Here is a 22,152-nt window from a genome sequence, read left to right as displayed (position 1 = left end):
GTCGCTAACAGGTTGGGTATGCCCACTTTGCATGTCATTAGCGATAAATATCGCTGGCATGCAAAGCGGGCCCCAAACCCCTCGCTATCGCCTACAAGCTGTCGCTAACTGCTGTTAGCGACAGCTTGCTAATAGGGCGATAGAATTATTGCCGCTTGATAACATGCCCCCCTGTTTTTATACTCTCTTTTTTGCTCTCTGCTGTGGTTTGAGTTTCCCGAATCGACTCTCACTCAGAGCGTAAGTTGCAACGTCCAAAGCCTTCTTTTAGTCTAACTTCTGATGCTTGTTGTCAGTATGGGAGTCTGGTAGGTTATGCACGAGATTTGGAAGCATCCATGTACTTGAATAGGCTAAGACTGTTTTCTGCGTATACAGTTACTTTTGGCAGATGGGGCCCTGTCAAATTGAATGCAGCCAGATGTGTAGTGCTGTTAGTATCTTGTAATTCATCTGGAAACATAAAGAGAAGTTGCATTCCTTTTTTGAAAAATAGTGCAATCTGTAGTGTTTTCACATTGTGTTCTTTCCATTTAAAATGTGTTTAGATTGTAACTTTCGATTAGTAAATAGTGCAAGGACCAGTGTTGGTTCATGATATACATTGTGTGAGCTTACATTCAGGTCTTTAGGACAGTTTTACCGTAGCTCTATTTTTGCATATACTTGTGTATAAAGTATGTTGTTGAGCCTCCTCGCAATAAAATTCACTTTCGAACTCCCTCGTTAGGTGGAGGCAATCGTGGTACTCAATAGCTGGCATATGAAAGGCCCCTTTGAATACTAGAACCACTTGAGGTGACATTTGCATCTTCAAGGCGTGGGTAGCCTAATGTCTCCAGTGCCCAACAGGAGACTCCTTTGAAGTTTGAGTTAGATTACCATTGAAGGGAATGGTGTTATTGATGGTTATTTCTACTACACCAATAACCACATTCTAGCAATGTTATCTAATCTTCTAATGTATTCAGCTGTAAGTGATGCATACACATCATTAATTCTGCCCAGATTCATACAATTACTAGCACAGAAAAACTTACAAATGCTTGAATGGCATGTAATTGTCTGAACTGCATATAGCACACTGAACAAAGCTGAGACTCTCAAAATGAGAATCGTTTTACAGTCCTGAAGTCTTACCTCATTCCACTCTTCTTCCGTGGTGTCAAAAATGTTCTTGAATTCGGGACCCGTGGCTGCGTTCGAGAATAGATAGTCAATTCTGCCATGTTTTTCTAAAGCCTTATCCAAAAACAGATTCGGAAATTTAGAGGAGAATAAAGCCGTCACATTTTATTATGTATTATTTTTTTGCATATTTAGGCCTATGATACAGAAAATGTTTCATAGACACAACATAGGACCAGGGGGGCAAGAACCATCCCAATTTTCCAGAATCTCCACACAATAGACATTTCGTAACTCGGGCCCCCATTAGGATGGCGGGCGGACTTTGCCCGCCCGCCATCCTCGTGGAAAAGGGGACCGCCCACAATCTTAGCGGCGGTCCCGCCATGCCAATTATGATGCGCCCGCCACACTTGTGGGTGCATCATGGATTCATAACATTGCGGCAGGCGGTGTTCACACCAGCACTCACTGCAATGTCATGAATGCATGGTGTGCATTTGCATACACAAAGCGGCAGGCACCGCGTGGTGCCTGCCGCTTTGTGTATGCAACTGCAGGGGGGTACCACAGGTACCCCCCATGTGCACCCCCCACCTTGCCTTCACCATGGGGGCCCGCAGGGGGCCCCAAAGTAAAGACCGCATGCCTTTCCATGGCGGCATTGACGCCACGGAAAGGCATCTGAATAAGGCCATCATAATATTGCTGGTGGTGTCTGATAGACACCTCCAGCCATATGAACCATTTTCCACCCTGGCCGCAAGGTGACCGGGCGGAAAAGCAGCGGACAGTGTTTCCGTCCGCCGCAGTCCCCCCCCCGCCATATTACAAATAGGTGGCGGGCGGACAAGGATGTCAGGCGGATCGCCATCGCCTGCATAGCGGTGGCGATCCGCCAGACATCCTAATGGGCCCCCCAGTTCTCAATTAAACTCATTTACATTGCTAATGGTTAGGCTGAAACTCAGGACTTACAATGGACACATTTATTCTAGAATGTGCTCAAGATATTTTTCCACACATATATTAACAGTAATACATTTTTAGGTCTGACCTTAGCCAAAAACGTACGATTTTACCAAATAAACGTTATAATATATTGATGTCAAGAAGTTTTCAGTCTGCTGTGTGCTTTTGCGTAATTCATGTTTTGATACTGCCCACCAGATGCACAAAAATGGGCAACCCAATAACCCCTTGTGTTGTATAGCTCCTATATACCCCTATATCGTGTTAAGTTAGCATATGTACGTTTGAGATTTAAACGCCATTTTTCCTTTCTTGCAACTTCTGCACACGACCCTTATTTGTTGACTTAGCTTTCAACCTAGTAGTTTGCCGTGGTGAATGTGAGAATAATATGTTATTGCTCTGATATCTGCTTTGTTTAATAAAACATGTCTGCACGGAGAGTGCTGAAGTTTCAGGAGCAACACGATATGGAATTGTTATGAGGTCTGATCTCCACGCCTTCATAGTCATAACACAAGTGCAGCCTTTGCCAACTTGGGCTTGAGGCGGGATTGATATTGCTTTGCACGAGAATTGTTAACACACTTGATGCGGTGCATATGCAGAGAGAGCTGGTGTATGCTGATGTGATTCCTTCATGCTAGGACACTAAGGTATGGGCCCGCCCTAAAACAACCCAAAGAGACCTTCTTAGCTAATAATATAATATATGTGTTAGGGAGGGTGACATATAAGTGTTGTTAACTCTTATTCATTACAGCATGTTAACATGCTGTCACCATTCGCTTTTTATGTCTTAGTAACTATGCTGATAATTTTGCTACTGATAATAAGTATACTTGTATTATCTAAGATACTGCGCCTGAGAAGACGGCATTAGTAAATAAACATTTCAAATGCACATGTGTCTTCTTTACTCCATGTTCTGGTTTGTAATGATAATATAACGAAAGAGTGTTCATGAGTCCCACGTACCCTGAGGTACTGTAAGTTCATGTTCTGGTTTGTCTAAACATTGGGAGTTTGATATGTCCAATGAGACACTGTAGCTAGCTCGGTAAGGGGTGAGTTGGTTGCTAAGGTAAGTTTTGGGACATCCTAATTTGCCAAGGTTCCACTCCTCTGTGCACAGTTCTGTGTGAGTACAGAAACCCTGCAACATGGCGCCCAACGTTTCGGTGGTCTTATATCATGACACTCGAGTAGTTTATTGTTCATGCCTTAACCCCTTCACGTCCGTTTCCGGAAAACGGGGTGTTGGTGAAACCTACCTATTTTTTGAAATAGGTCTTTATTCAAGCTTGATTCTTACTTAAACGGTTTCTTTGAATTACTTCCCAGTTGTGCTACAAAGTATTCTTTGTGTTTTCTTGTTTCCAATTCTGTAATGGCGGCAGCGGTGGCTATTGCGCAGCATAGTCGCGTAGCGGTACGCAACCATCTTCAGACGTACCAAGTCCCAGTAGATGGGATGGCTGTGATTTTCGTGGTAAGTGCAGATCCGGCGTTTCCTTACGAGTTGTTTTACTCTTGGGTTACGTTTCCGGCTGTGGACGCTAATTCTGGTTTGTTCCACTCCTACACCGCCTCGGATGTCCCGGCTGAATATACGCCATACAGGGCATTGGAAATACCTATTGATCATTGGCAGCATCGAGTTTGGTTTGATGGCGCCCTCCCCCACTCTTTGTCCCGTGCGAGGTTAGGTCCACTCTCAATTCCAGGTACTAATTGGCCTGCGTTGGGTGGCTTTACCCCGCACCCGAATCACGGGGCTTGCACCCTGGCAGAAATTCGCAGGCTGCATGTAGTTTCCATTTCCGTGATTCGTGCTTTAGTGCAATACATCGGTCGACATCTTCCTGGTGGTCCCCAGGGGGGTGCGGCCGCTCCCATGGAACGAGGCGGAATGCGTCTCAATCCAGTGATGGTAAATTCGGTTTTTGGTGCGCGTCCTGTTGACAACGATGACTTCCCATTCTGGCTAGCAGAGAAGTTTGATCAACTGGAGGCGGTTTTTCCGAATTCTACTCCTGCTGATAAACATAGAATGTTAACGATTACTCTACCGAAGGATATTACTCCTGAACTTGCTGACTGTGACAGCTGGGGAAAAACATTTGCGGCAGTTTATACAAGGTGCTTCGGCACCCCGTCTATGACTGCCCTGCCTGAAATCGTTAGACGTGTTCAGAATGATCACGGTCCAGAGGCAGCGGTTGAATTGGGTATGCGCCTGTGTGGTTCTTTTGAGATTGTAAGTGATCTCATTCTCTCCAATGTTAAAGGAGATGCTGTTAACTTTCAGGTGTCGAATGCTTTGGCTGCTCTGCCCGATGCCGACAAACCCCGCCAGTTAGCAAAGATTGTGGTGGCCGCTTATAAAACAATTGGCCGCACAAGTAGAGGTCTAAAATATTTTCCAGTAAAGGAGAAAAAACAACCACAGGGACAATCTGCAGTGACAGATGCCCAGCCCAAGTCCAAGAAACAAAATTGGCCTAAAAAACAGACACAGGGGAAGCAGACAATGCAGACTCAGGGTACTTTTCCTGCGATACAATCTCCTGCGCCACCCGAAAAAGTTTATGATTTGCGCGACCGCGCGATGATTAAATCACCTGATCGTTTTCAGGGTTCTGATCAACGCTCTCCTCGTTCCTTTCAGGACACATCGGCCCCGAAGACCGGTGGAGGAGGAGGGGGTGGACGTGGACGTGGTGGCCAACAAGGACGTGGTCAGTCCCGCCAGACGGACGGCGCAGTGAAGCAGGAGGATTCTACGCCTAGGCGTCCGCAGTTTGCGAAAAAGAAAGTCGCAGCCTTAACAGCGCATCGATATGCCACAGATAGTGAGAACGTGGCTTCGGAATCTGACGTGGGCTCTGACCTTGCTGGACAGCGCGGCGGAGATAACCATAGTCAGAGAGGCGCTGCGTCCACTACTGAGGGTGACAGCGACTGATGTCTACGTTGTGATAGAAACAGCGGATACGAGACTTGCTCCCCCTGAAAGACTATATGAAATTGTCCTGTTAATTGAAGGTGACATACAGCGTACCGTTAAAGGTGTATTTTGGGAGAATCTGTCTTCTACATATGATATTTTACTTTCGGAGGCTGACTGGCCCCCACCTTTTGTGCTCGCGGCGCTGCGAGGGGAGGAGGTGATCCTACCCAGTTTCGCGAACACTGTCTCGAAAGAGCATGCGCAGCATTTTGCAGAAGAGTGGGCTCGGGCTCTCGCGCCTGCTCTGTACCGTAACCAATGTGGTTGGGATAAATTGTCGCCTTGCCACGAAATTCCGTTGCGGTCTCAGCCGCAGCCTCAACCTCAATATCCCATTCGGCGCGAAGCAAAATCTTCCGTCGCAGAAATCCTTGAACAATTGGAATATCAGGGAGTTATTGAAACGTGTGTGTCACCGATGAATAATCCCCTTTTTACTGTGAACAAACCTGACGGATCATATCGTTTGGTTTTGGATTACCGGCATTTAAACTCGCATTGCCGTAACTGTGCAGTACAGAATACCCACGGCTCTGCCCTAGTGGATAGTCTCGTGCGTAAGCGTTTCAAGACAACGCTTGACATATCCAATGGTTTTTATGCCCACAGATTGGACAGCTTTAGCTCCCAATGGACCAGTTTTACAAGCGCTGGAGTCCAAAAGCAATTTCGGCGTCTTCCAATGGGCTACAAGAATAGTCCTGGTATATTTACCGCTCGAATTGTCTCTATTCTGGAGGCACTCGACCCTGATGCTTTTTCGTATGTGGATGACATATATCTCACAGACGACGATATTTGGGAGCATCTGTGTCGTGTAAATTCTCTTGTTTGCAACTTCGCAGACATGGGTTACAAATTCAACTTTGCAAAATCGCACATTGCTGAACACACAGTGTTGTTTTTGGGCTATGAGCTCAACAATGAAGGTAGAGGTTTGGCTCCTCACTTCTTAGAGAAGTGCGCACAATTACGCGCTCCAACAACACTGAAAAAATTACAGTCTTTACTGGGCTTTTTGAATTTCGGCAGAACTTACATTCCGGAATATGCCCAGCGTATCAAGCCTCTGTATGCTTTGATACAACCAACTTTCTCAAAATCATGCTGGCTGCCTGAGCATTCAGCCATTTTGCAATCCTTGCAGGCTGATCTGCTCGCTTCTAAATATTTACTGACTCGTGATAACCACACCAACCTGGTAATAAGAATAATTCCTGGGACGGTGGGTTTCACATACCTCACTTTTAATGAAGGTGACACAGTACCTATTGCTTACAAGTCACACTTGTACACCTCGGCTGAGATGCGGTTTCCCACCGTTGAAAAGGTTTTAACTGCTGTACAGATGGCTATTCTAAAGGAACGAGCTCTGTCACAGGGGAAACGCATGCTAGTGGTAACACCCTGTCCTCATTTGGAGGCAGTCACGAAAGCCAGTGTACCAAATTCAAAGGCTTTGCACCCTCGGTGGATTCAGTGGGCTGCGTCATTGTCATCCTCGGATGTCATGTTTATTTTTGACGCTTCCTTACGGTCGCAGGAGTACTTGCAGTATGAATTCGTTCATCCTGCTCCTCTGGCGATGCGACCTTTGGAGGACTTCCATTGCATCATTTACACTGATGGGTCGGCGCAGGTTGCGCATGGCTCTAAACATGCCTACGTTTCCGCATGCGCCATTGTGGTCGGTGCTATGTTGAATGATGAGTTCATTTCCAGGGAGGTACACACGTTGCCCCTGGGCGATTGCACCGCACAATTGGCAGAGCTTCGTGCTCTCTTACTAGCTTTGGAGTACGCAGATCCAAGTGTTACTACTCTAATTGTAAGTGATTCTTACTACTGTGTCCAGTCTTACAATGAAAACTTGTTCTTTTGGATTCAAAATGATTTTCATGATTCCAAGGGTAGCACAATAAAACATAAAATGATCTGGGTTCGAGTGGCAGAGCTTAAGGCTATGTTGCCACTCGTTTATGTGATTCATACTCTCGGTCATCAGCGCGTGGGAGTACACGCTGTTGGCAACTCGCTTGCTGATGAAGCGGCGAAATCAGCAGTATCTACATACTTAGTTGCAGCAGTTACTAGGTCTAAAACCAAGATTGATAGCGACATCTTGGCAGCTATTGCTGCCTCTGAGAAGGGAAGTAAACATCCTGCTGGATTCCCTTCGAAGTATAAATACCACTTAAGTCCCGAAAAGGTTCCTTTTGTGACAATTCCTGGTGTTGGGGAACGGCTGATTCCCAACTCGGATCGCAGAGCAGACTTGATTACAGCGGCTCATGAAGGTGTGGCGTCTGCGCATGCGGGCGTCTCGGCCACTGTAACTCAATTACAATTACGTTTCTGGTGGCGGGGACTGTACAAACAGACGCGTGATTATGTCCTTCTTTGTGACATATGCCAGCAGATTAAACCTTCAACTGCTACGCGTCCGCCTCAGACTCAGTTGTACATTTCTAATAAACCGCTAGGCTGTGTTTATTTAGATCACTGCGGTCCATTTTCATCTGATACTGCGTATAAATACATCTTTGTAGCAGTTGACTCATGCACACGCTTTGTGTGGGTATGGCCACATCGCAGCGCTGATTCACGGACTGTCATTAGAGATTTGCGTATCTTTATAGGGATTTTTGCCTGTGGTACCTTCCATTCGGATCAGGGTCCGGCTTTCGCCTCTAAGGCGTATAAGGATGCCATGACTTCGATGGGGGTCCAAGTCAAGTTTTCGTCCCCCTACAGACCTGAGGGTAATAGTGTAGTTGAACGAATGAACCGTGATTTAAAGCAATCTTTGACAGCCCGAGTTATAGGCACTGGCAGAAACTGGCTGGCTCACCTCTATGGCGTGCAGCGTGCTCTTAATAATCTCCCTAGAAGGTCTCTGGGTGGGCGGACCCCATACGAAATGCTCTTTGGCATCAAGATGTACGTCCCTGACCTTGACGGTCTAGACTCGGTGGTTCGCGCCACTTCCTTTGACGCAGATGAACATTGCAATGTTTTACAGAATCTACAAAAGACCCGAGACAGTCTTGCAAAGGAACATTTGCCCTCCACTTCGGATGATGCGTTGCAGATCCCGGTAGTTGGCTGGCTACCCCAAGTTGGTGAACTGGTTCGTGAGAAGATCGACAACAAGAAAGAGTTTGGTCCCTCCTATCGACCTCCAGTCCCTGTGCTTGGAGTGAAGGGCACAAGAACAGTCATTTTACCACCACTTCCAGGTCGTAAGGAAAACAGGTTTATTTCTATTGACAATGTCAAGATACACAGAGTGGCCGATTCTTCTTAGCATGACACCGGCTGTTTCCTGTCCTTCCATTGTGAGAAATTCAATTATGCCCACTGCCTCTAATATTGAACCTGAAGTGGCCATAGAATTACCTGCTGTTTCCAGTCCATTATTAAATGATTTGCCAGGAACTAACCTTGATGAGACAGACTATACATACCCCACTGATTTGTCCATGCCTGACCTGCAAGCTCGTTTAGCCACGGAATCCAGATTTTCATTTGACTCTGCCTCCCTTGCCTCGAAAAAACCCTCTCAAATTGCGGTATATGCTAGCCTGTTTAAAAAACATTTTTTGATTCCTCCTTGGATATACATTTGGCTGGTCCTTTTTTCGGTTTACCTTTTTATGTCAATTGGTTTTGTGTTTTATTTTTTTCGGATTATGAATGGACACTATGTCGAGGAGAGAACTTGCATTACTCATTTAAATGGAACATTGGCCCCACTTTCCTCTTCACATTCTACACACAGATTAAAAAGAGACTTGACTTTGGTTAACATCACAGCATGGCCCGTTCTGGATGGAATCGCGTGGGATGCAGTTCGTTTTCAGATTCATGGCCCAACGGAAGTCGTTAATGTTCCTAATGTACTAAGAGTTAATATGGGGGATGTGGTGAAACAAAACATTCGTTCTGATGATTGGGATGTTAATGCTGTGGAGAGTTTGTTTTCTGATTTAAAATATTATGCTGCTTTTGATGCTGAGGATTTATATTTAGAATCTGCTAATTATGGTGAATTGTTCTGTTACCAACATTATGGCAATCACTTCTTACACAAAACATCTTCCCGAAGGGAGGCTGTTAATTTTACTCAGTGGGAACATTGCCCAGCTCCTACACAAGGAAGTTCAGAAACGTTTCTTAAAAAGTATACTTATTTCACTGACTTTAACCAGTCCAATCCCGAGTCCTTTTATTTCAAATTTCAAAAACAGCCACTGTCCAAGGTTAGACTTACCGATACAAAATTATTGTACTCGAAGGCCTTTCTAGATCAATTACTTACTGGGGGCTATGAGTTATGGAAGGGAACAATAGACCTTAAATCAGTTTGGGGTTCAAGGGCCTGGCAGGTACGAGGCACTGAGGCTTTGCACCGTGCATGTCTCATCCCGAATCATATGTTGTTTTTAAATGAAACCATTTCCCAGACCACATGCTTTGGATTGGCTACATCTAAAAGGTTAAACACCCCGTCTTTCCCGGAATTGGAGTAATTTTACTAAATTGTCCATTAAAGATATACAGGCTCTGCTTCTGAATTCCTCCTTTAACATTTCCAGTATGAATCCCAAGGGTTGGCTGCTTTGGCACCGTAGTGCTGATTCTTGCCAAAAGAGATTTTTAAATATAACTGACGGTTTTAAGACTGTTAGATCTGATCCCCGGTTTGATTTGAGTCATACTGTCACCTCTTACTCTGTGGGCAAGTTGTGTCAAGCTTGGCTGAAACATTCAACTTTACCTGCGGTTAAATATCACCTTTCCAGACTGAATGCAGACGTGGATTTGAATGATTTCATTAAAGGCCCAGCTAGTGGCAGGTCGAAAAGGTGGTTATATGGTGTTTACAATGAAATTTGGAAACTCTCACAGATTGAGGCTGCTTCACGCCTTAGGGCTATTGATCAGGCAAATCTTGAGAAAGTGCTTGCAGTTGTTGACAATAGCATTAACGTGCTTTCCTCTAGAATTTACACATTAGATAATATTGTGTCGTCTGTTGTTGATATTGTGCATGATGAAGTGTCTGTATTATACCATGGTCAAAATCAATTACGTTCAATCATGCAGTTTGCATGGACACTTCAGACTCTGAAAATGGGTAAAGTTCCCTGGGGATACATGAACGTTTCCTCTTTATTTGCACCATTTAATTTGACAGACAAACAACGCTTGCTTTCAATGCGTGATGCTTCCTTTTCTATGTTACATATTGAAAGGTTGGAATCTTTACCTTTTTCTGTGGCAGAAGCCACTGCTGCTACGTGGCTTATCCACGGTTTAATAACACTGCCTTTTGCTTTATATAAGTTTTCAAATTGTATGAAATATGTGCCAATAGGTCGTTTTGAACCCTTAGGTAGCGGTTTTCTTCATGAGGTCTGGTCACTCCCATACACATACAGATGTTTCAAGGATGAACAGGAAGTTTATCTAACAGGGGATGAGTGTACTGAGACGCCAGATCATTCTTTGATGTGCAGACACATACAGTTACACGGTTCATGTAACAAGGACCGACCCAATATGGCTTGCGTTTTACAGGGCACGCCAGTTCCTGCTATCATCCCCACGTTTAAATTGTTAGAGAATGGTAGTTATTTAATGCTCAATAATGAAAACTGTTGTGGTTTAATTAAAGGTATAGCTTTCATAGTAACAGTTAGTGAGCGAGTTATTTGCTGCAGAAATGTTCTTTATCCTCCCACACGTGAACATAGGGAGTCTTCCATTTGGCCACAGATACCGACCTTGGGAGCAGAATTCAGCGGCATGGCTAGAATAAGAGCTCTATTGTCCCAGAAAGAGGTGGCCTTGAGCTCGGCCCGTGAAACTTTCGTGCTTCACATTGCTAACACCCGTACGGAGGTTCAAGCTCTTTTAAACACTGATTTGCCTTTGCATTTCGGAGCCATGGTCCGTTCTATCTTTAACGCATCCTCCACAACGGGCCTAGCACATTTTTTTAAAGTTGTTAGCGGTGGTCTCGTGACTTCCTTTGAGAAGATTTTTGGAGTCATCCCTGCCTTCTTCCATTCTATTTTTTCATCTTTATTTGGAGGGTTCCCGTTTTTACTTGCATTAGCGGCTGGCGCATTGGTGGTTTTCTGCCTTTTTAAATATGGATGCCCTTCCTGTGAAAGACCACGCTCAGCTGCTACTGACGCGGTTTCGCAACCGCATGCTTGATTATTATGGCACACTGCCGTTGGCGACTCTAAGCACGGCTTTTGGATTATCTTTTCGGTTCTCCTATTTCACCTGTGTCCAGCCTGTATTTCGCTGCCTGACCTGTGATTTCCTTTGGGCCATTGATTTGTGTCTCTGCGGACCAATATCTGCTGACGTCGATTTTGATCAACTGATGAGTCCTATCATTGCTCACGAGTTGGTTTGTTCTGACGAAAGGATTATGGCCTTGGCGGTGGCACATGGACTAATGGGTCCCTGGGATGTGTTGTCGGCAGCGCAAAGTTTCTTGGAACAAAGTTTTCTTGAAAACCCACCGAGCTGTCCTCTGATGGTTATAGAGGATCCGGTGCTGGAAGATCACGTATGTTCCTTTCATCTTTTAAATTGGATGGCTGAATTGTTTTCGGATGAGGACAGTGACTTCCTCCTGGAGGCTGTTGCAGCTTACTTTTCATATACAGTCTTATCATAGACACTGCCTCAAATTGGCATGCTGATTGATAGCATTTCCTTGATTTTATTGACTTTTGGTCAAGACATTTTATTTTTGCTTGCCTATTGGCTTGAGCCACAGTATACTTGTGAGCTATTTTTTAGCATTAGTTTTTATAAATTGAATTTTTATTCATGCTCGTTTATAATTGGATTCTGCTCTCATGTGATGGCACTTCTGTTATCTTATTTAGTCCGTTCTCGGATCATGGGGGGGTGTTGTATAGCTCCTATATACCCCTATATCGTGTTAAGTTAGCATAGGTACGTTTGAGATTTAAACGCCATTTTTCCTTTCTTGCAACTTCTGCACACGACCCTTATTTGTTGACTTAGCTTTCAACCTAGTAGTTTGCCGTGGTGAATGTGAGAATAATATGTTATTGCTCTGATATCTGCTTTGTTTAATAAAACATGTCTGCACGGAGAGTGCTGAAGTTTCAGGAGCAACACGATATGGAATTGTTATGAGGTCTGATCTCCACGCCTTCATAGTCATAACACAAGTGCAGCCTTTGCCAACTTGGGCTTGAGGCGGGATTGATATTGCTTTGCACGAGAATTGTTAACACACTTGATGCGGTGCATATGCAGAGAGAGCTGGTGTATGCTGATGTGATTCCTTCATGCTAGGACACTAAGGTATGGGCCCGCCCTAAAACAACCCAAAGAGACCTTCTTAGCTAATAATATAATATATGTGTTAGGGAGGGTGAGATATAAGTGTTGTTAACTCTTATTCATTACAGCATGTTAACATGCTGTCACCATTCGCTTTTTATGTCTTAGTAACTATGCTGATAATTTTGCTACTGATAATAAGTATACTTGTATTATCTAAGATACTGCGCCTGAGAAGACGGCATTAGTAAATAAACATTTCAAATGCACATGTGTCTTCTTTACTCCATGTTCTGGTTTGTAATGATAATATAACGAAAGAGTGTTCATGAGTCCCACGTACCCTGAGGTACTGTAAGTTCATGTTCTGGTTTGTCTAAACATTGGGAGTTTGATATGTCCAATGAGACACTGTAGCTAGCTCGGTAAGGGGTGAGTTGGTTGCTAAGGTAAGTTTTGGGACATCCTAATTTGCCAAGGTTCCACTCCTCTGTGCACAGTTCTGTGTGAGTACAGAAACCCTGCAACACTTGTGAGCTTGGGTGTAGGTTATAGAAAGGTAAAGAGCTAACAAGGGAATCTTTCAAAGAACTGCTGCTGTAAATGAATTGTATGTTCACTTAATGATGAGTGACACATTTTTTAACAATATTGTTATTATAACAAATAGTCAAAGAAAAACAATAAAAGAAGGAAACCGGTGTTTGTAATGATTGGGTTGCATAAACCAATCTATTCAAAGTGCATGAGAATAAAGGGGTACACAACCATTTACAGAGATACATCAGCAATCTATAGTCAAAGACCTGTACAGCTAAGTGTTACAAGAACACATATGTAATGTCAATCAACAATAAACAAAGGGTACACTGCTCCAGAATAACAACTCCTCGCTACAGAATAACAACTCCTCGCTACAGATTTAGGGAGGAGAGGAAGAGGTCACCCAAAGCGATTGCTTCTTATGAGCAAGTGCCCTCACCCACACTTATGTGGCATGCGTCATCGTCGGGCAAGCACTGCAATACCCAACGGGCCCCGCAAGAGGGCTCTTTGCCAGATATCTTTTGTAGAAAAATGCTGAAAGAGTATCTGTTCTTTTCACTTGGGATTTTCGCCTGCACTCTTTGTGGTGTTACCCACATAGTTATGTTGCCTATATACCTTCAGAGACCTTTCACATCCATACTAGGATGGTTACTTCAAGATTTGGTGTGTATATAGTGATAATGGAGTCTTAACAGTGTATATATGTAAATATGATTTATTTGTATTGTTTTAGGAAAATATTTTGTTGCCCAAAGTCCTGAAGATGCCCGAATTTCTGATAGGCTGAAACGTGTCTTTGAATAATTGGGCATTAGAACCACGAAAACGGTTTAAGATATAGTTTCATTGTTCATTGGTGTTTGTCTTTATGTATGTAGATATTGTAGATATTGAATAAACATACTTGATAAATGTGGTAGATGTGTATATATATATGTATGAAAAAAAGAATCAGAAAAAGAGAAAATTGATTTTCCTTACAAAAAAAGATATGGTTTACTAAATGATTTATGCAAACCATTTTATGTCTGTTTTGATTTATTTAATTGTTTAGATGGTGACTAGATGAATGAATACAAAACATATATTGAGATTAATTCAATGAGTATTTAAAAACCGAGGATAGATAATTTATGGTATTGGTCCTATCTTAAAGACTTCTAATAAGCATTACCATAGGCATTATTTGTACGTCTAGCAAGAGTATCAAGGGGCATATTATCAAGGACCGTGTTAAAATTATCGCCGGTTTAGTAGCAGAAAACTGCAGCTAAAGTGGCGATAAGGGGCTTGATAATATGCCCTGGAGAATTCTAATAGAAGCCCATGTTCACACCAGAACATGGACTTCTATTGGAATTCTCAAGGGCATATTATCAGGCCCCTTATCGCCACTTTAGCAGCAGTTTTCTGCCGCTAAACCAGCAATCATTTTTAATGCCGTTCTTGATAATATGCCCCCAAGTGATCCCTGGTTTGTTATAAGTGAAGGACAGGAACGAATGTGAGCTAAAATTGACTATGCGTACTGATGATGTCATTTCACTCTGAGCAGTGGGACCTACGTCAAGGTTGAAAGCAGGAGGTGGAAGTCTGTCAGGATTAATGGCCTGATGTTCCCTAAGTGTAAGATTGTGCGTTGAAACCCTGAACTTCAGGTAAATAGATAGGAAGAAAACCTAGGGGTCTCTGCAGGAAATATCTTGGAGATTCCCTATTAAATATCCTGATGTCTAGTATAGTACATCAAAATAACGTCAAGACTAAATAGTTCTGACAAAGGACAAGAAATGTTTAGCAGTGGGCCACCTGTGATTGTAGATCAAACAGTTGTAAGATTCCCATCAAAGTCTTGTAGTGATCAATACTATCATTTGGTCATCCCTAGGGTCGTGTGTCTCTGGATCATTGAGACATTGATCGTACCCTTTGGTGGATTAGGGTTCCGACCCACAATCACTGTTGGACCATATGGTGTTGATCTGATGGGATCAAGTGCAGTGCAAAAAATAATAGGAGTGGTGAGTTAAAATAGGATAGAGAACCAAAATAGGACCTTTTTATTAGAAAAGGCCTATTCCTGTTAAAACCAAGAACAGCGCAAAATGATATATACCTAGCAGTTTAACCAAATACCTGCATGGGGGCCAACATGTTTCAGCCTTGTGGGAAAAGGACCCTAGGCTTTCCTCAGGGCCTCTGTTCTCATTGATAATGCTACTGCATATAGTGCAAAAAATGTGCCAACAGAAAAAGTAGTAATACAGAAGTGAGTATAAACCAGTAACAGCAAAGGATATATTTTCCATTGTCTGTTAATTCTCCTCGGTGACACCTGGTGTGTTTGCTACATCTATAATGAAAAAAACACACGATGAACCCACTGTTAAAACCAATTGTCTAAGATAACATGTCCATAGAACTTCAATATAGAGGACAGTATCTACTCACCCAGTATGCCCGGGAACCAGACCTCACCTCTCCTGGACCTGGCTCAGGAACTGTGAGACCCCGCTCTAAGGAAGTAAGACAACCTGGCTTTAAATACAGCAGAGAGAACAAGCCTGTCCTGCTCTGTCATGTATATACCTAGCCCAGGCTATCACGAATCTTACCACCAGAGCCAACTCTCTGTCATAGTCCTATCTCCATAGATCTGACCACCAAGACTCAACACACATCCCTTCAGGTGTAGCAGCTTGTGACTGCCTATTACAAACAGTCACTAAATCTTAATTAAATAGATCTTTTTGCTAAGAGTTGTGAAGGAGCACACTAAAACAACCCTTAATAATATATGCCTGCTGTAAACCATAATTATGAACAGCAAGGCCAGCCAAAAAACACATATTGGGAAACATGTGGGTTGCTTACCTGTCCGTCGTTGCCTCTGGCCGGTACCGAGTCAGGGGGAGGCAACGAACAGGACGGGTACACCCTTTTAGAATGGTCAGGAACAATACTGACCGGCCAATCAGCGAGGGTTACATATAGGGAGACCCTCGTTGTTTTTTAAAAAGTGTTGTAAAATGAGCAAACCCTACCTGATGCGACATATAGTATGCCCACACAAATGGAAAACTCATAGTTGACGCGGAAAACATCAACAATGCCGGTATCTCGGACACTCGACAAAATGCGTCCTCTCGCGATACTCCTCGAACTACAGAATGACGTCATGCCCTAGTCATCTGTAGTTCGGTCAATCGCGGGGCTCCTTACCAAAATGCACAACCTGTTGTGAATAGACAGATGTCATCCTTGAGTCTTCTCTCGCCCGGGGAAACTACTGAAGGCTGAACCAATGTATCTCATCATTAAGCCCTCGGCTGTCTGTATGTCATTTGTAAACCCATTTCTGTTCCTTGGTGAACAGAAATTTCGATACATCACTTATATGGGTGGGAATGAAAGGTTTTTCAAGAACCGTCCAAGTAAAGTCTGATTCGCCATGGTTTTGCTGTATGAAATGTTTAGTCAGTTTGGAAACACTCTTTTTGCATCGAAAGGTGCTTTTATGTTCCAGCATTCGAGTGCGGACCTTTCTGGTGGTCATACCGATGTATCTCTCGTTACATGGGCATGTCAGTTGGTAGATCAGATTGGTACTATTGCAATTTTTGAAGTGTTTTAACTCCCATGGCCGATTGGTACCAATGTCAATACTGGTTGTCTTGCGTGTCTGTGGACAAACCGAGCAGGCCCCACATGGATGATGTCCAGTCACTGCTGGAAGGTCCCATAATGTCCCAATATCTCTTGTAGATGACTCTTTGGGGTGCGTATGTACTAGTTGATCTCGTAAATTGCTTGAACGTTTAAAGGCGAATAGTGGGTATTCGATTTTGTCGTTGGTGCAGTTCAAGATACGCCGATGTCGTCTGATTATACTTTGGACGCAATTGGACCTGCTGTTAAATGTGCTTACAAATGTCAGGCAATCCAGAGGAGGTTTTTTAATCCGGGGCTCAAGGAGTGCCTCGCGGTTGTTGTTTGTTGCTCACTTGAGCAGTGACTGGACTGCCTGGGTAACACGAGGGTCCAATGGCACGCTGACACCTTCAAATACCTGGGCATTCAAATCTACCGACAGCCAGCAGATCTTCTGGATGGCAACTTGGGCAAGGCGGTGACGGCCCTCAGGTCCCAGATACGTTTCTGGACCTCTCTCCCATTGACCACAACAGGTCGTATGGCCCTCGCCAAAATGATCATGCTTCCCCGACTCCTGTACTTCTTTGTTAATCTGCCTCTCTATGTGCCGCCTTCATTCTTCTCGCCGTTACACGCAATGCTACGGGACTTCATCTGGGGTGGGTCCCGGCATAGACTGGCGCTTGCAAAGCTGTATCTGCCGACGAACGGTGGCGGACTGGCCGCCCCATGCTTCGAGCACTATTACCTAGCAGCGCAACTGCAATGGATTGCTCGCTGGTTGGCGGACAAGGGCAGAGAAGATACCGCCACGGTGGAGCCCCCATACTCTCTGGAAAGGGTCACTCATCCCCTGGAAGTGCCCGCGAGGCCTGCCCCGCTGCTGCTGGCAGTAGCGTACAAATGCTATCGCAGGGCCTTGTTCCTCACCCGGCGGGTTCCCACATATGCGCCTGCGGCGCCCCTGGAGGCTTTCATGGGCGGAAACGGAACGCTGGAAGGAGGCGGATGTCCAGACACTGGGGGACCTCTTCAGGGATGGGGCACTGGTGTCGTACGAGACACTGGTCACTGAGGATGGACTCCCACCCGGGGGGGTTCCTCCTACACTGAGCCATATTGGCTAAAATAACAGCCCGATGGGGGGACGTGTTGTCAGATCCCACGCAACACTTAACCATGCAAAACCTACACGTCATGGGGAAGGGCAAACACCTGGTACGCTGGTTTGCGGGGTCGTTGAGGGTGCATTCAGCGATCAGCCTGGTTCCGTCTCGCGGTAAATGGGAGCACGACCTGGGCAGGCAGTTGTCTGATTAGGAGTGGGACAGGGTCCTCCGGAGTCCAGTGCGAATCCCCAGAAATTTGCGCTTCCGACAAATACAACTTTATGTTGTTCACAGGGCCTACCTCACGCTAGCGCTCATCAACAGATATTTCCAGCGCGCAGATGCGTCCTGTCCCAGGTGCGACGAACTGGACGCGGGGGTCCTTCACATGCTGTGGAGTTGCCCCGGGTTAGGCTCCTACTGGAGTGCGATCGGTGAGCGGCTGCGCGGCTGTACCGGGCGCGTCATACTCCTGGATTGGCCAGAGTATATTCTACATTTATTTCGTAGGCCGCCTCAGGATAAAGTGACGTCTAGATTCCTGGACCTGGGGCTGGTGGTGGCCGTTCGTCTGCTCACGAGGCGATGGAAGGCGCGCGACCCACCACATATACAGGCATGGACCTCCTCCTTTCTGGCGTGGGCCCGAGCGGAGTGGACAGCCCTACGCCGGGAGGAAACAGTGGGGCTCCGTCTGACACCGATGGCTGACAGTTGGGAAGTCATGCTTAGAGCCTTGCGGCAGGCCGGCGAGACTGGGGACACGGTTGGGGATGGCAACTAGCCAGTGCCCGAGGAAGGCGGGGTGCGCACAGGGGCATGTTGCTACCTAGTAGTTCTACAGAATGCCGTCACACTACAGCAGCGGTACGCAGGTCCACGGAGCGGACCTAGCAATGTCAAGCGAGAGGCTGTGTGCGAGGGGGGAGGGTGGAGCTGGGGGTGGGGGCGGGGAGAGATAGGAATGTAACTGTATACTATCATTATCAGTGCTTATGCCGCTACTGTTCATTACATGTTTATTTTCCATTATTGTTGATTTGTAGTTCTTGTATAAATGTCACTGTTGTGCGCAACACAGGTACAGGGAAGATCCACCCTGAACATTTTGGTGACACACATTCGCTTGGCGGGTGGGCGGTCACGGACTTACCTCGTGGCAGATGCCCGGCAACCCCCTGATCAGGCAACAGTATGCGGGATAATCCTCTCCCATTCCAAACAGGGACTTGCATGCCTGCATGGGAAGTGTACGGGACTTATTGACTGATGCCTGGCATACCTGCCTACTGTTTGCTTCTTGTTGCCCTGTCTCATGCAATGTATTGTCTTTCTACGAAAAATGCCAATAAACGGATTTGACAAAAAAAAAAAGGGGGCCATATTTACAAGGACAGGAAAAGCCACACAGGGTGGCTTTTCCTGTCCTTGTAAATATGGGGCAGAGAAATACGCCAGTAGTACATCACAAAAAGTGACATACTGGTGGCACAGGGGGCTTGTAAATCTGCCCTGAGTGTGCTTACACAAGGCAGTTTGCGACTTCTCTGTTAAAAGTATCTGCGTGCATGTCTTCTACATGCCAGGGGCCCATGAACACCCAGGGCCTAACCTAACAGGGGTGGGGGTTGGGACAGCACCAAATGCATCTAGTGCAAGGTATAAGACAGCATGTTGAACCTGCCCAGTGAATGCTAATTCAAGCCCAAACAGGCTGCAAACCACCAAAGGGGAGGAAGGGGTTAACAATATGAAATAACATTTATTAATTAGAAGTCATGATTATTTAGCTATGTTAAGGTTAACATAACTAAGCCTGCAAAATGACATTACTGGGCTTCAGACTGCTTCCATTCATACCAATTGTAAAGTTGCTGAATAAAAAGCATTGCTTATATTTTTCATGAGTGAAGTTTTCGAGTTGAGATCTCTAAGGGCTCGATTACAAGTTTTGGCGGTACTCAAACGCCGCGCCTCCACACCACTGAGACTCGCAGCCGCTAGCCAGCAAAATGACAAGTTATTTGTAATCTGGCGGGCGGGCGCTGAGGAATTCCCAGGGCGGCGCCTCTTTTAAAGGCTGTGGTGTCTTTGAAAAAGACACTGCATTGTGAACCCCTCACAAGGTTGCCACACAGCATGGACTTGAAAGTCCATGCTGTGCAGGAACATTTGTGCATGCACTCAGCCCCCCTATGTACATGCACAAGTAGAGGAGGCCTTTGTTTTCTCTCCTTCAAGGTTTACATGGAAGAGGGAACCACCATGTAAACCCTGGAAGAGGGGAAAGTCATAATATGCTTGGTGGGACCATGGCGGGCCCGCCAAGCATATTGCGGCCTCTGACCGCCATGCCACTTCCAGGGAATGGTGGTTCCCTGGCGGAGGCAAAGGTCCCAGAGTGGTCCAACTAGCCAACTCATAATGGGGCAGTCAGACCACTGGTGCTGTGATGGCTGGAACGCCACCTCCACTCCACCCCGAGTCTGGCGGTCCCCAGACCGCCAGACTAGTAATCAGGCCCTTAGTAATGTTGATTCATTTCCAAAAATAAGAGAAATAAAATTAATTTTGTGGTGTTATTTGTCTACTGAGCTGAAATGTATAATGTGTCTTCCACAAGAAAGAAAGTTAAGGAAGCTATGCTGAAAGCAACTGTATTTGTAACATATTCAAGGCCACTTGCCCAAGTATGCTTTAGGAGTATCCATTAGCTGAACTGTGTATTGTTTTCACTTACTGCAGAAATGTGACTGTATTTTTCATCATTTCCTATGCAAAGTAGATGTTACCTGGGTTGTTTTATATTTCATGCATCATACTTTCTTGTTTTATTATTGGTTCATGTTATGAATCCTTGTTAACATAGCGCTATGATACTTAATCTTACCACATCGAGTATGTGGTTTTCCTCTGTATGAAACCTATAAAGTGTGTTATTTCTAAGATGTGTGACCAACTTTTCCAACCCTTCAAACTGAACAGGCTCTATTTCAGACTGTTATCTGACTTTATTCCAAGACATGTTGCTCTCACTATTAAAGGCAGCCTCCATGTTAGACTGCCTTTTTGTTATCCGTAGACCTTTTGGATCTTTCCTCAGAGGCAGTGTTTATGTTGTCCTCTTTCTAATTTATATTTAGACTCTCCAATTTTTATTCTGTTTATTTACTTGCTTATGGAAGATGACCATATGTCTTACCTCTTGCAAAATTTACATTTTTGATCTACTTGTGATGCCGATTTGAATCTGACTAACTAGCTACTTTTTACCTTCTTTAATGATTCTTAGGTTTTCAATAAACCTTTATGTTTTTGATTTTGGATTTTGTCCTGCAAAAGTTGTGTTTATTCATACAAGTGCCCTAGCCCGTTGTGACTCTCACTGCCCTGATCTGACACATCAGTTCTTTTAAGTCATTAGTTAAAAGCATTAACAACTGTATATTGTCTGAGGGATACATTTTTTTTAATAGAATTTAAAGCTGTGTTTACAATCATCTTTACAATGTCATAAACTTGTCACTTGACAGTTGATATTTCTTATTAACTTGGGAGAAATCTACAATAAACTTTAACCCTTAGATGGTGGCTGATTCTCAAGTCAGGTGAAGCACACTGAAGGCAGGATGAGGCCACCCAAATATCCTTATTTGGGGAACTTCATCCCCCACCCACTCCCGAAAACCATCTCTATTGTTGTTGTCACTAGATGGCTGTGTACCCTTTACTGAGAGCTATCAAGGCAGCTGGGCCACAATGATAGTTCTACGTGGGCCACAGAAAGTGAGGCTCAGGGTACCAGGACTGGAGACGCCTCCCGGCTGCTCATGTGCCAGTCCGCTGCTGCCTTTTAACAACTGCTATATAGAAAATAGAATTCTACCTACCTGGAGACAAGAACAGTGATAGATACTGCATGCGGAGCACTTTTATGAAACACGTACAACAACACTCCAGGTCCAGCATCCTGGGATCCCATCATTGCATGAGAATCAGCTGCAACACAAAATGCACTCTATCTGGGGATTCAGGGCAGCACAGGGTGCCTGTTGTGAGGTAGTCTGCTCTTCTGGTTCAGCTTTGAAAGATATAACCCCATGGCAGAACAAGCCGGAGCCTTGTAGTCACACAATTTGTTGGGGTGATGTGTGGACCCCTATTATGGTTTTGAGGTGGGCAACTGGGAAGTTCTCTGTTCCCAGAGACAATGCAGACCAAGCCTCTGTCAGCATCATATTCATTCTGTCAGTTGAAGTGGAAGGGCGCAAGAGTCTTGCGTTTGCAGTGATGTTGAAGAAAACTGAGGATGGTGCTCAGGACCAAGCCCAACAGATTGAAGAGTTTCATGTTTGGCTGTTTTAGTTTGGATTTTTACAATGT

At 44.8% G+C, this 22,152-nt stretch overlaps 1 protein-coding gene across 7 annotated transcripts in view; it reads right to left on the bottom strand.

Moving 5' to 3' along the window:
• The window catches only part of LOC144792877 (dehydrogenase/reductase SDR family member 4-like), a 181,279-nt gene that overhangs the window by 90,563 nt on the left and 68,564 nt on the right, over window positions 1-22,152 (bottom strand). For 6 of the 7 annotated variants that reach the window (XM_078668080.1, XM_078668081.1, XM_078668079.1 and 3 more), the window contains one exon: window positions 1,141-1,242. The exons of the other annotated variant lie outside the window; for it this stretch is intronic. In XM_078668080.1, the coding sequence (XP_078524206.1) occupies window positions 1,141-1,242 (102 nt within the window). The remainder of the gene's footprint in view (window positions 1-1,140; window positions 1,243-22,152) is intronic. 7 annotated transcript variants of the gene reach the window in all.

The sequence above is a fragment of the Lissotriton helveticus genome, chromosome 11, assembly GCF_964261635.1.
Source record: "Lissotriton helveticus chromosome 11, aLisHel1.1, whole genome shotgun sequence".
Lineage (NCBI taxonomy): Eukaryota > Metazoa > Chordata > Amphibia > Caudata > Salamandridae > Lissotriton > Lissotriton helveticus.
Note: the sequence above shows the minus strand (reverse complement) of the source record. Positions and strands in the feature narration are given on the sequence as shown.